The sequence below is a fragment of the Mya arenaria genome, chromosome 12 (assembly GCF_026914265.1).
Source record: "Mya arenaria isolate MELC-2E11 chromosome 12, ASM2691426v1".
NCBI classification, from domain to species: domain Eukaryota; kingdom Metazoa; phylum Mollusca; class Bivalvia; order Myida; family Myidae; genus Mya; species Mya arenaria.
This window is the reverse complement of record NC_069133.1, coordinates 56,709,295-56,724,486: the sequence shown is the minus strand read 5'-3', so window position 1 is coordinate 56,724,486 and position 15,192 is coordinate 56,709,295. Positions and strand designations below refer to the sequence as shown.

The 15,192-nt window shown below is 38.1% G+C and overlaps 1 protein-coding gene across 1 annotated transcript; it reads left to right on the top strand.

Moving 5' to 3' along the window:
* Window positions 1-6,529: 6,529 nt before the first annotated feature.
* LOC128210970 (uncharacterized) lies at window positions 6,530-13,620 on the top strand. The gene is made up of 2 exons (XM_052915323.1): window positions 6,530-6,833; window positions 12,127-13,620. Exons 1-2 carry the CDS (start codon window positions 6,702-6,704, stop codon window positions 13,135-13,137), a joined length of 1,143 nt encoding a protein of 380 aa, XP_052771283.1. The 5' UTR covers window positions 6,530-6,701; the 3' UTR covers window positions 13,138-13,620.
* Window positions 13,621-15,192: the final 1,572 nt, after the last annotated feature.

Genomic DNA, 15,192 nt, shown 5'->3' with positions numbered 1-15,192 from the left:
GCTTTATAAATAATTGAGTGCGTTTTTCTTTCTTTTTAAGTCTGACCATTTAACTAAAATAAATACTAATTATGCCCTGAACAAGGACCTAAAACGATAGCCTTCCATCACTCACATACCCGCTGTTGTCAAGAAATGCCTGCCTGACCGACTACCTTATTAGCGGGGTTGGTCAATCTATTCATATTGTTCAGTAAATGGATTAGGGTACGTCACTTTCCAAGCAATATCACATTAATAATTGAATAATACTTGCATTATCAATATCTTAATGGTGTCAATAATCTGTGTCATCATGTTATTATGCTCTTCTCAGTTTTCTGGTTCCGGTCAGAATGAATGTGTATATTTTTTTTTGCTGCAATAAATTGTAAATAATCTTTGAAATATGGATTACTTCGTACTAAATCTTACTAGACTTTGTGAGTGAAGCTTATTGTTGCTATAGACTACCTTTGAAGTATAACACAAAGTGAAATTGAGGAGTTTGCTATATTGCCATGTATATATGCCATTTTTAAAATTATTTTGAATGTGAACGCCATTATGGTGAAGGGGTAATGCCGCGTGATACTATATTCTGCCTGAGGCTATAACGAACTGCCTTTTGTGTTGAGTTTGCTGGTCGTTATCAGTGCTCACTATGTCAGCTATGTTACCAAAAGCAAAGGACATAGCGATAGAGTTTGAGCCACCGGACGACGACGATAAAGCAGGTGTTAAGGTACAATGCGGTGGAAATGTAATGGACTGTGACCCAGACATCACGGACAATACAGGATTTAACTTGTCTGGGGTTGCCAAAGAGGACAAATTCTACACGGAATACAACAGATCAGTTGTACTGTTTCAAGATCTAGCAGAGTGAATGTTTGTGTCTCAAATAATTAGCGACTTTCAGTGAGGATGATCTAGAGTCTACGATAGCTCTGAAATCGAATGAGGATTTTCCCTACGACGACAAAGCGGAGTTGATACGCATAATTGCTAGCCGTAAAGGCGATAAAGTGAGTGTTAAACTAGCAAGTGAAGATTATTCACTTTTTAAGGACTTGCTAAGTGCGGCCAGAAAATCAACTTCTGATGACCCGAACCAGGAGAAGAATCCACGTTACACAGACACTTGTGATACTAACCCTTGTGAAATGAACTTACTGAAAGAAAATATGTCCTCGCTACAGGCGGACATGCTTTTCAAGAAAGAGACTTTTGTAGAAGCCGAGAAAACAAGATTGGAGCAAATGAACTTTACTTTGAGGCAGTGAACAATGTCAAAGATGACTTATACAATTACAGTAAAGCTCTCGGAACACTGTACAAGAGATCAAATCTGTCATACCATCCTTACAAAATGTTTTGATTCCATTAAATACTTATGAATTAAATATGAAAAACTACAGAAACAAGCTCAGTAGCCAATAGTTGAAACATTAACCCCGTTTAATGGCACTGGGTAAACGCCAAGGTAATAGAACACAAAAAAAAAAATCACAATTAAGAAACATGGAACAACAGCACAAAACTCCACAAACAGCACAGTGCATATATACTATATAAAAAACAGGCATGTTTATCAAGGATTGTTAGGTACCGGCTTGGAACGGACAGTAAAATATAAATTTACTGGGGTTTAAACCAGTTTACGTGCACGAAGTGCAGGTTGACCATATTGACAAAGGAGTTGCGAATGTCGAAAAATTCATGAATTTTGGAGTGATAGTTGACAATATACCAAGAAATTTCTATGAAGACTTTGGGACAACTAACCGTCATACTTCGGATTTTACTATGACAATGGATTTGTCGTCAGGTAGCACAGTAAGGGCATGCCCTGACCATCCGAAACGCTTATATAGCGATGTAGCGACATATGATTCTACTGCGCGTGGATCAGAAAAAATGTATAGTATTATCCCCGATTCTATTGGGGCGGCGAACATTACCCCTGCCGCCCAAGTTTCGGCGCCTCCGGTGCCGGCCTCTGTTCAAACTTGTTGCCAAGCTATTGTAGTGCGCTCGGAACTGTACTCTCCTTGAAATTCAAAAACTACTGCGTTTGGTTTTGCCGGTAAACCGATCGAAGTGCATCAAAATGCCCGTCTAGCAGAGCGACTGACAAAGACGGATTCACACTTTATGAACCTCGTCACATAGAAAACTATTTTATATCTGGATATAAAAAGGGTGTTAATACTGATGAAATTGTTCAATATATCTACAAGCAAGGAACACATGTGACCAACATTAATGTGTTTGATATGAAAGAGACAAAGACTATATGCATTATTCGTCTTAATCTCCAGGCGGACCATTATACCTCGTACTCGAAGAAGGGTTCTGGCCGTCATTCTTAATGTGCAAACCTTAGCTGTCACGCTTTAAGATACGACAACAGCGACAGCCACCAAGATTTCAACGGATGTGTTGCAACACAAATGTCAGTCGGCAGGATCGGCAGTCGCCCAGACAGGACAATGTGGAGCAGCGTGGAGGTCTGCGACAATATCAGCAGCCAAGATTTCACCGAGCGGCTACCGGTCGTAATATAGACACTAGTCAGCAGACTCGTAAAACTCCCCTGCAGGATCACGGGAAACCTTAAGGGTTGTACTCTAAAAGAGTGTTCCTTGAAACGCTAATTTAAACATAATACATGTAATGATGAATGTGAACTTTGCGTGGTTATTGTATTTTATTGTATTTTTAAACACTTGTTTGATTATGTTTAATGAAATGACTTGGAATGTAACTGGTATATTCTCAAGTTCCATTTACTTGTCTGATGTGGTGATTGAAAAGAATGTACACATTTGCGGCCTATCAGAACATTGGCTGTACCCACACAATTTACATTTTTTAAATGCATTAAGTATGAATTACAATGTGTATGCTGAATGTGATAAAGACTTATGCGTAACATCTGCCAAAGGGGTATGTAGAGGTGGGGTAGCTCTATTATGGCATAAACGACTAGATCATTTCGTGTCGCCGTTGCCAGTTGTTGATGAGGGTACGAAATGAAATGACCAGGGTACGAAATGACTTGTTCCTCAAATTCATTCCATTTCCGAAACCGACAATTAAATTGAAAATGCTTGAAATGAATGAAAACGTGCGGACGTCTAGCTGAATACCAAATGTGTGTTTGTACAAAGGTACGTTTTAACTAAAAGCATGCAGTATAACCGAAGTTGCGTATCCGCTTTGTTTATATATTTTAATCACAATACGTCATAACTTTGGTCGGGTTTTCCCTGCTTTGCACCAATTTCAGGGTACGAAATGACTTGTTCCTCAAATTCATTCCATTTCCGAAACCGACAACTAAATTGAAAATGCTTGAAATGAATGAAAACGTGCGGACGTCTAGCTGAATACCAAATGTGTGTTTGTACAAAGGTACGTTTTAACTAAAAGTATGCAGTATAACCGAAGTTGCGTATCCGCTTTGTTTATATATTTTAATCACAATACGTCATAACTTTGGTCGGGTTTTCCCTGCTTTGCACCAATTGCTCCTCGTTTTATTTTTGTTCAAGGACGAATCAACTTATTTGGTATTGGTAAATAACGACGTCTTGTTGACACTGATTATAAATTATTCTGCAAGTGCCTTTCGTCACACAACCGAAACCTGGCATAATAATAATAGAGTAAATGAATTTTGATGTATTATTGCTATTTCTAGTACTGTTAGTAACCTTTCAACAGTACTGCTGTACCTATTCCATTTTTAGCGTTTCATTTGATACCTGTCAAGCCAAGAGCATAGCAAATTGTACACATCTGTTCTTGTTAATGTGTGTTCCCCCACTATTACCTATTGTCTTGTACTGGTCATATGTGTACTCAGTCTCATGTGAATACCCGTAGAGCTATCTTGTGTTCTTGGCAAAACTGTACATAACGCTGATGATTACACTAAAACTTTCACATTTTCACATTAACTGTACTATTTTTCTTAGAAAGATAGACAAACTTAAAATTTTCTGAGAAAGCTCCTGTTTTTCGGCCACTACTAGGCTTATATTTTAATAAATTGTATCACAGTGTGACAAGATCGGCTAAACATTTTCTCTTTCTATCGCTAAATTGTTCGTTATTAACGTGTGTGTTTCAGTTCAGCATGTCCCAAATGGCGGGCCTTCTGCAAAGTTTTCTGACCCTTCACCAGCTGATGCATGTGCTCTTTAACAAGCTATCGAGCCAGAAGGCCACCAAAGAGAAGGCATGAATCAGATCCAGTACTATTTAAAGAGAAGACTTGTGCACAGATAGACATAAGATATATAATGGCTTACTGTTGATGTGATTTTCTACTTAGATGTCATTTTTTTTTTACTTGAAGCATTTAGCATAAAGTAAAATGTATTTATTTGGTTTTCAAAAGCTTACACCGAGTGAGCACAAAGTTGTATTTCTTGAGTGATTATACCACGAGTAAAATATTCATTTTGCATGTTAAAGTTCCTTTCACTGAAACAAAGAGTTATCCTCTTAGTATATAAATAAATGAAATATTAATTTTAGACAAAACAAGATATATATTTAGATGCGTGAACGATTTATCTTATTAGAATTTCACAACAGATGCTTTCTAAAAAAAATGTTGAACTTCGCAATATAAACAAAACAAACATTAACATACATGTACATGACGCTTAGAGGAAAATGAATCCATTTTATTTCAACAGCCAAAAAGTGAAGTTTTACAAAATACAAAAACAATAGCTGGATGCTTGTCATAAGGCACATGAAACATAAATATAAATGATTGGACAGTAATACATTAAAGAAAAATAAATATTTCCGATATACTTTAGCAATTTCATGAATAATGAAAACCGTCCGCCAACAGCAACATATGAAAATGCAAATCTGAATGCAGAAACGACGCCAAATTATACAGAAATAGGTGGTTTTCTGTTTTATTCATCTCCAAACACTTTGCAAATTACTGCACCCGTTTTCGACAATATTTGTTCCATTTCACTTCTATCAGGATCGATTCGAATGATATTTGATTCCTGCCAGGTGTACGTTACAAAGTCACAGAAGCCTGCACCAGTTACAAGAAGCTGACCCTGTACGTTATGCCGATGCTGGTGCGTATTCATGAGAAAATGTCTTATTTGTAATTACATGTATTGTGTTTATTCATATTTCCCCGATTTAATGGTGATTTGGCGGCTATAGTTCGGTATCATATGTGGGTTATAATTATGCAACCTTTTTCGGCCAAAATAAAATATATTTTCATATCATGTGTTTTAAATATTCCCGAAATAATTACCGGGCCACCTGGAAGGTAAAAACATGGCCCATTTCCCCGGCTATCCTCGGTATACCTTAGGGTGTGTGTGTGTGGGGGGGGGGGGGTACAATATACTGCGTTGTAGATGCTGCGGATAGCGCTCGAGTAAAACATTGCTTTCATTGGTCACTTAGTGTCGATTGATTGATGATTCTGGCTTGCAAGAATCGATATGCATTTTAATATAAAGTTACCTACTTACGCAAACGACTCCACAAAATTTAAACAAACAAAATAGCGATCGATATCAATTATTAAAGCTTTAATCCAAGAAGTATGTCCTTAATATGTCTCTGTTATATAAAATAACAACGCCATTTACCTTAATAATTCGAATAGGACTGTAAACAGGTTTGACAATTTGACAATCAAAATAAAATGGGAAACAACATATAGGTTACAGTCAACAGTTTTGCACGGCTGTGGTAAAATTCTACAAGCTGTCATTAACCAAGTAATACAACATTAGCGAAAAATCAGTGTTTATGATGATGGCTGCTGCTTTTGAGAAAATACATCTTAAAAACCTGAAATAAGTATTAAATGTTAGAATGCAAACTACGCTTCTGTCTGTGGCGAGCTTGGGATGTTTCTTTTAGATATTGCGCGTAAAGAGCGAATTCTAAAATCCGGTACAAAATTGTAGCTCAACGCCACAGTTATTTGGTGCATGAGGTGTATTGAGATCAAGTAATTAAAAATATTCGCTGACCATTGATATTATATGTAAAGCAATCGCTTAATAATCTAGGTTTTAGTTATTTATGGAAAAAAATAATAGTGCGCCATGCTATTTAAAATATGTGTTTTGTGCAGTCTTCACATTCAAATGCATGTATATGTCTTGTGCAGTCTTCCATATTTCATGTCATTCATATCTATGTCTTCTGTAACTATACGTATTTGGTTTTTACTTTTACTTTTAACCATATCGGTTCAATCGTATTTCGATTGGCGACGGGAGATAACTTGTACTCACTGGCTAATATAACGAAACTCTTTTTTCAATAAATTCTTTATTTCATAATATGTGTGTGCAACATTTGTCTACAATTCGTATTATTAATATAAGAATAGGATAAATCAAACATGATTTATTAAAAGCGTATTTCGTTAACTTTCTTGCGTATTTTCGCTAATGATTTGCGTATTTCGGTAGTTTAGTATACACTTGGTTATTTTATAGGATAACAGAGTCAAATTACCCGGCTTTACAATAACAGTATGCATCAATGACTTGGTGAAGCCCGACCGAAATATGGGTTAACAATGTAAACTTCACGAGGCCGCCATTTTTGTTTTGCGTTTCGGAGGTCGTCCGGTTGCGTTGTCACGGGACGAGTTACAATTACATTTGGAGACAACGAATATTCTCTCTTATACCAGAATGAGAATGGTTCGGACATGGATACGGAGCCTTGGTCGCGTGTCCATACCTCGAATTGCATTAGTGGTTGTGTGTTGTTGTTTTATGCTGATTCTGACGACAAACATGGACATAGGAGAAGGTATTTTTAAGGTATGTGGCTTGATGACTTAAGCTCATTTGTACCCCATACTGTCGTATGAACTATTCGTTTTGGTTCATATTACAATATTTACACTCGCCTAGTCCTTTGTGTAGATACCACTTGACGTTCATATTGTATTTGTTCATTAAGCATTTACAAAAGAAAACATGCGATCTATCATGTTCTTTTAAATTTGTCATATCTAATTTCATGTTTAAGGCAATGTATTATATTGATGATATACATGTTAAATTATGTGTGAAATATAATTTTGTCTAGTTAAACTGATTTATGAAGACTTTTATGAGCTATTTTCATCAAGCAACTGTGGGTATGTTAAATGTCAAAGAACTATCATAATTATTAAGATATAACTAATATATGATTTTTTTCGTACATACTTATCATAGTTATTGAACTACATTTTAAATCTTTGGCTACATGTAATAATTATAATTATATCTAACATAATTATGAACACCAGCTCTAACTGATCCTGGCACATGGTTTTGCACTGTGCACTCAAAAACAAGGTTTCACTTGAATTCCCACCACGTCTGGTGTGCCAAGGTCTCGTTTCTTTCCCTACCATGCATGTTTGGTATGCTAAAGTTTCAATTTCTTTCCCAACCACGTCTGGTATACGAAGGTTTCCCTTTCTTTTCCCAACCACGTCTGGTGTATCAAGGTTTCCCTTTCTTTCCCTACCACGTCTGGTGTGCCAAGGTTTCCCTTTCTTTTCCCACCACGTCTGTGTGCGAGTTGTTCCCTTTCTTTCCCATCAGACTGTGTACCAAGGTCTCCCTTTATTTCCCCCACCATGTCTGTGTACCAAGGTTCCCTTTCTTTCCCTACCACGTACAATGTTTTTCTTGCTTTCACCACCATGTCTGGTGTGCAAATAGTTCTCTTGCTTTCCAAATCACGTCTTGTGTGCCAATGTTTCCTTCGCTTTCACCACCACGTCTGGTATGCCAATGTTTCTCTTGCTTCCACCACAACGTCTGGTGTGTCAATATTTCTCTTGTGCTCCAAACCACGTCTGGTGTGCCAATGTTTCTCTTGTTTTCACCACCACCTCTGATGTGCCAATATTTCTCTTGCTTTCTCAACCACGTCTTGTGTGCCAACGTTTCTTTTGCTTTCCCAACCACGTCTGGTATGCCAATGTTTCTTTTGCTTTCACCACCACGTCTGGTGTGCAAATATTTCTCTTGCTTTCCCTACCACGTCTGATATGCCAATATTTCTCTTGCTTTCCCTACCACGTCTGGTGTGCCAATGTTTCTCTTGCTTTCCCTACCACGTCTGGTGTGCCAATATTTCTCTTGCTTTCCCTACCACGTCTGGTATGCCAATATTTCTCTTGCTTTCCCTACCACGTCTGGTATGCCAATATTTCTCTTGCTTTCCCTACCACGTCTGGTATGCCAATATTTCTCTTGCTTTCACCACCACGTCTGGTGTGCAAATATTTCTCTTGCTTTCCCTACCACGTCTGATATGCCAATATTTCTCTTGCTTTCCCTACCACGTCTGGTGTGCCAATATTTCTCTTGCTTTCCCTACCACGTCTTGTGTGCCAATATTTCTCTTGCTTTCCCTACCACGTCTGGTGTGCCAATATTTCTCTTGTTCTCCCTACCACGTCTGGTGTGCAAATATTTCTCTTGCTTTCCCTACCACGTCTGGTGTGCCAATATTTCTCTTGCTTTCCCTACCACGTCTGGTGTGCCAATGTTTCTCTTGCTTTCCCTACCACGTCTGGTGTGCCAATGTTTCCCTTGCTTTCACCACCACGTCTGGTATGCCAATATTTCTCTTGTGCTCCAAACCACGTCCTGTGTGCCAATATTTCTCTTGCTTTCCCTACCACGTCTGGTGTGCCAATGTTTCCCTTGCTTTCACCACCACGTCTGGTATGCCAATGTTTCTCTTGTTCTCCCAACCACGTCTTGTGTGCCAATGTTTCCCTTGCTCCCACCACCACGTCTGGTATGCCAATATTTCTCTTGTTCTCCCAACCACGTTTTGTGTCCCAATGTTTCCCTTGCTCCCACCACCACGTCTGGACGTCTGGTATGCCAATGTTTTTCTTGCCCTCACGCCACGTCTGGTTTGCCAAGGTTGCTCACTTGCCTAGTTATTGACATATAAATGGTGCATCATGCGCGATATATATTGATGTTCTATGAATGTATTTACTCTATTCAGACCACAAGTATAAACTTATAACTGTGAAATATGTTGTTATATTGTCCAAAAATCATTATTGACTGAGGTTATCGCCCAGGTTAATAAGGTTTTGCGATCATGAAATATGAACTGCAAATTTCAAAGCTAAAATGTAAATAACTATTTCATTGTACGTTACCGCATTATAAATTATGACATCATGCTATAAACAGTTTCTGGCCTTTTAATAGCAGGTCAATATGGGTTTTTTTGGAATTAATTTCCCAACGTTATATATGACGTCATATGTTAAATTGTTTCCAGTCTATAAATAGAAAGTTTAATATGTATCTTCGTCTAATCATGGACTGTTTATTTTATAAAGAATGTGTAATAAATGTGTTCACAATATGCTTAACGGTGGTTTATTCAAATTCATCATTGATTTGAAAAATCTATACTGCCCGCTCTCAATTCATATCAAACGTCAGCGCGCACATGGCTAAACAAGAATGACGGTAGTTGGGGATTCGAATATTCAACTACCTGCTATTTACCAGTTGGTGATTCGAATATTCATCTTCTAACTAGTTACCAGTCGGTGATTCGAATATTCAAGTACCAGCAAGTTACCTGTTGGTGATTCGAATATTCAACTACCAGCTAGTTGCCAGTTGAGGAATCGAATATCGAACTACCTGCTTGTTGCTAGTTGGGGATTTGAAATTTCAACTACCTGCAAGTTGCTAGTTGGGGATTCGAATATTCAGCTACCACCTGGTTGCCAGTTGGGGATACGAAAATTTAACTACCACCTGATTGCCAGTTGGGGATACGAATATTTAACTACCACCTGATTGCCAGTTGGGGATTCGAAAATTTAACTCTCAACTAGTTGCCGATTGTCGATTTGAATATTCAACTACCACCTGGTTGCCAGTTGGGGATTCGAATATTCAACTACCTACAAGTTGCCAGTTGGGGATTCCAATATTCAGCTACCACCTGGTTGCCAGTTGGGGACTCGAATATTCAACTACCTACTAGTTGCCAGTTGGGGATTCGAATATTCAACTACCGCCTGGTAGCCAGTTTTGGATTCGAATATTCAACTACCTGCTAGTTGTAAGTTGGGGATTTGATTATCTGCAAGTTGCTAGCTGGTTGCCAGTTGGGGATTCGAATATTCAACTGCCTACAAGTTGCCAGTTGGGGATTCCAATATTCAACTACCACCTGGTTGCCAGTTAGGGACTCGAATATTCAACTACCTACTAGTTGCCAGTTGGGGATTCGAATATTCAACTACCGCCTGGTAGCCAGTTTTGGATTCGAATATCCAACTACCTGCTAGTTGTTAGTTGGGGATTTGAATATCTGCAAGTTGCTAGTTGCTAGCTGGTTGTCAGTTGGGTATTCGAAAAATCAGAGTTAGATGCTGGTGTTGGTATTAAGCCACTCGACTATTTTCAGTCGGTTATTTGAAAATATACAACTACCAACCAGTTGGTGATTCAGATTTTGTCTTGTTTTATGGATTATAAGTACAAATGCAAAGAATATTACATCCAATACATTCTAATGAATGGATGTACACTCCTATATCTTCGTGAGAATAACTGTTTTATTTCAAAAAAAATTCTCCATTCGGCAGGTGGATATACGAACATTTTCAGTTGGTAGTTCGTGAATATTTAACTACCTATCAGTTCGTACTTGGGGATTCAGATTCTGTCTTGTTGTATGGATAAAAGGTACACATTTGAGGAAATCACATTCTGAAGTATGTTTATGCATGTACACATATGTTTCTCCAACCTCAGATAAGTAGATCCAATAATTTAACCATGCTAGAAATTCTTATCTAGCCCACGGGCGAAGATAAAATGCCCGTATGGAACTTCTTTTTAATTTCTCGCTTCAAATGTCACCATAAAACAGTTTTCATGCACCTTTCAAGAAATAATGCTTCAATCTCCATAGAACTATTTATAAACCGAATTGACTATTAACATCATCTGAGTCATTGCGCGCATATCCATGACAATCACGAATTATCACAAATGGTTGGCAGTTGGATATTCACAAATAAACGACTGGAAATGGCCAAATATCCGACTGGCGAATGTACGAACAAAAGTGATTTAAAACAAAGTTTATTACAAAGATACATATATTTACATGCATAAAAAATTATATATTTAGTACATGTGATTTCTCCATATGTGACACTGAATATACATTATCTGAATTCCCAGCTCCTGACTGGTCGGTAGTTAAGATATTCGCAATAAACCAACTGAAAATGGTCGAATATCCGACTGGCAAATGTACGAATAATAGTGATTTAAACAGTGTTTGGTACGAAGATACATGTATGTTCAGAAATAGAAATACAATAACTGTTTGAGTTCTTTATTAGTGTGCATATCAAACAGAAACAAGACAAAATCTGAATCCCCAACTACCGACTGGTAAGAGGTCAGTAGCTTAATATCAACATCACCATCTAATCTGGCGTATCGATTCCCCAACTGGCAACTGGAGTGTAGTTGAATATTCGAATCCCCGTCTGGCAACTAGCAGATAGTTGAATATTCGAATCCCCGTCTAGCAACTAGCAGATAGTTAAATATTCGAATCCCCGTCTGGCAACTAGCAGATAGTTAGATATTCGAATCCCCGTCTGGCAACTAGCAGATAGTTAAATATTCGAATCCCCGTCTGGCAACTAGCAGATATTTAAATATTCGAATCCCCGTCTAGCAACTAGCAAGTAGTTGAATATTCACAAACATACACACACGCACACAGATATATATAGAGAGAGTCAGCCTCATTGATTTAACAGATGCGTTCAGTATATTTCTACTATTTTCATTTGGGTGATGTATTCCTAAACAACACAGAATCATTATATACAAACCAAATATCATTGAAGCTATAACTGAAAAAGGTTGCAAGCAATTGACAAAACTCGTATTTAATAATGATAAGAGCCCCTGTGTAATATTATGAATGATTATAGGAGTAAATGCCAAACCATTACTGTAATACATGGAATTTTGCACAATATGTACACACTACAATGTGTAGATGTTTAATATGTTGTTGTATATTCTTCAGTTTGTACGGGTTCGTCGTTGCACAGACAACACCGTCAGTGAAGCATCAGAATTCAGGACGTCCACAGATATAACATCACATGGGGACAGGAAACACATTCATAGACAGAGTTTGATAGAGAACGTTACCTCTAGCAATAAGTATGACGTCACCGTTGTCACGGCGTATTTCGATCTTGGAACATTTAGGAAAGGGTCTGTTACACAATTCTCTACTGAGACCTACCTCAGTTGGTGCAATACATTCAGATATCTGCTTAACCCATTAATAGTATACACCGATTCACAGAAGTTCTATCATTTAATGAAAAACATCAGAAATGACACTGCCAACAGAACACGGATTCATCTCATCAACAGGAACTCGTCTTGGGCTTTTCAGCTGCGAAGCAATATATCTAAAGTATTTTCCCAAAAAGGATATCCTAAACACTATCCTAATACAGTTTTACCCGAATACGCATGCGCACAGCTCGCAAAATATGATGTTATATCCCGTGCTTCCCGCGACGACGTGTTCAAAACGAATTATGTTATGTGGTTGGACGTTGGATACTTCAGAGATAGAAAGTCAACCAACTTCTTTTCACTTAGAAGGCCGAAAGGTTACAACGAAAGTCGTGTAGCTATGAATGTCATCCAAGCGAATACAAACATGGCTATGCCAGTGACAGATATATTCCGTAACAATCTAGTTTGGGTCGGCGGAGGTCTGGTGTTTGCAAATAGGGATATCATTCCTCGATTCGAAACTCAGTTGAAAAAGGCTGTGGATTATTTCCTAAGCAGACGTGTGATGAATACCGACCAGCAGGTAGTGTACGCGCTGTTTAGTGATGAGGGGCGGCGCGGGATCCGCCCCAACATTGAGCTCCAGTTGTACACCCCTCCTGGGGACAAGTGCTGGTTCTACCTGGGAAATATCATGCTCAATTCCACCAACAATATACACACAACACAACAGATTCTAGTATATGTTATCTTGACATGTATCTACCTTACAAATAAATGATCAATACATAAACTAGCATATAAAGTATGAACCGAAATACTTATAGTACCATTGCAATTTACAAGACTATAGTAAGGAATCATAGTATGGCAAATACTAATATCTCTTAATGCTCAACTCTAATAGGTTGACAGTATCGGTTTTTAATTTATTTTTCTCCCAGAATCAGCTGAATTTGGCATCAATGCATTCAATTCATATTAGATAACTCACTAAACAAGAGATGTCAATTTTGATCGTATACTTGCAGTTGTAACGTACCATCCGCATTTCCATAATGTCTCTAAAAATTAGCTATACAGCTTTGTATATCTATTATAATTCACATTATTGCTAAACATTTTCCATATTTCTTAAGCTATACCATATTGTTATTGATATTTGCTACCTTGTAACAATGAGCACATGCATGATACGTGTGTTTATTTATATTTATGACGAGATGCTTTGTTATATGAGTCGAAATAAACCTTCGCTATGCTCTGTTGTGTTAAATTTCATTTTTGAAAAAGAAACACTAATGTGTTTTGTATTTAAAGTTTAATGCACAAAGGTCATGTAAAACACGATGACATATAATGATATAATTAACAATAGTATGATGTACAATACAATCATATAATGCACCAGTCAATTGTAACCACGCATCTAGGTCCAGGAAATAGCGGGGACTTTGACTTACGGTCCAGCCAATCCCGGGTAAAAAACCCGCCCTGCGGGGACACACTGCTGGTAAAATCACCGCAAAATGCCCCCCCCCCCCCCGCGACCAGGGGAAATCCTAGTTATGGTCCATGCCCCGCTATTTTCGGCGAAAACCGCACCGCATTCACTAGGCACCGCGGGACGAATGTAACACCACGGCAAATTTCCCCCGGTATACCCCCTGACCTGTGGAAGGGGGGGATAGACTTCTGCACGAAATATCAAAGAAATAGTTATAATAGTTATAGCATCCACTACTAGAGTTGATTTTTTATTACGAGCGCAAAGATTTGAATAAGTTCATTCAAAAGGATTTGATTTATTTCACAAAGTAAATGATAGTAAGTTTTTTATGACATCACAAACAGATAAAATGGATCCAACCAGTCACATACGTACTTATAGTATCGTATGCTCCGACCAGTCACATACGTACTTATAGAATCGTATGCTCCGACCAGTCACATACGTACTTATAGAATCGTATGCTCCGACCAGTCACATACGTACTTATAGTATCATAGGCTCCGACCAGTCACATACGTACTTATAGTATCATAGGCTCCAAACAGTCACATACGTACTTATAGTACCATAGGCTCCAACCAGTCACATACGTACTTATAGTACCATAGGCTCCAACCAGTCACATACGTACTTATAGTACCATAGGCTCCAACCAGTCACATACGAACTTATAGTACCATAGGCTCCAACCAGTCACATACGTACTTATAGTATCATAGACTCCAACCAGTCACATACGTACTTATAGTATCATAAACTCCAACCAGTCACATACGTACTTATAGTATCATAGACTCCAACCAGTCACATACGTACTTATAGTATCATAGGCTCCAACCAGTCACATACGTACTTATAGTATCATAGACTCCAACCAGTCACATACGTACTTATAGTATCATAGACTCCAACCAGTCACATACGTACTTATAGTATCATAGGCTCCAACCAGTCACATACGTACTTATAGTATCATAGGCTCCAACCAGTCACATACGTACTTATAGTATCATAGGCTCCAACCAGTCACATACGTACTTATAGTATCATAGACTCCAACCAGTCACATACGTACTTATAGTATCATAGACTCCAACCAGTCACATACGTACTTATAGTATCATAGACTCCAACCAGTCACATACGTACTTATAGTATCATAGGCTCCAAACAGTCACATACGTACTTATAGTATCATAGGCTCCAACCAGTCACATACGTACTTATAGTACCATAGGCTCCAACCAGTCACATACGTACTTATAGTATCATAGGCTCCAACCAGTCACATACGTACTTATAGTATCATAGGCTCCAACCAGT

Excerpts from the sequence above, each read along its gene's own strand:
- LOC128210970 (XM_052915323.1), top strand. The coding sequence starts at position 6,702 with ATGAGAATGGTTCGGACATGGATACGGAGCCTTGGTCGCGTGTCCATA. Across the intron at positions 6,834-12,126 it reads TAGGAGAAGGTATTTTTAAG|TTTGTACGGGTTCGTCGTTG; the intron begins GTATGTGGCTTG and ends TATATTCTTCAG.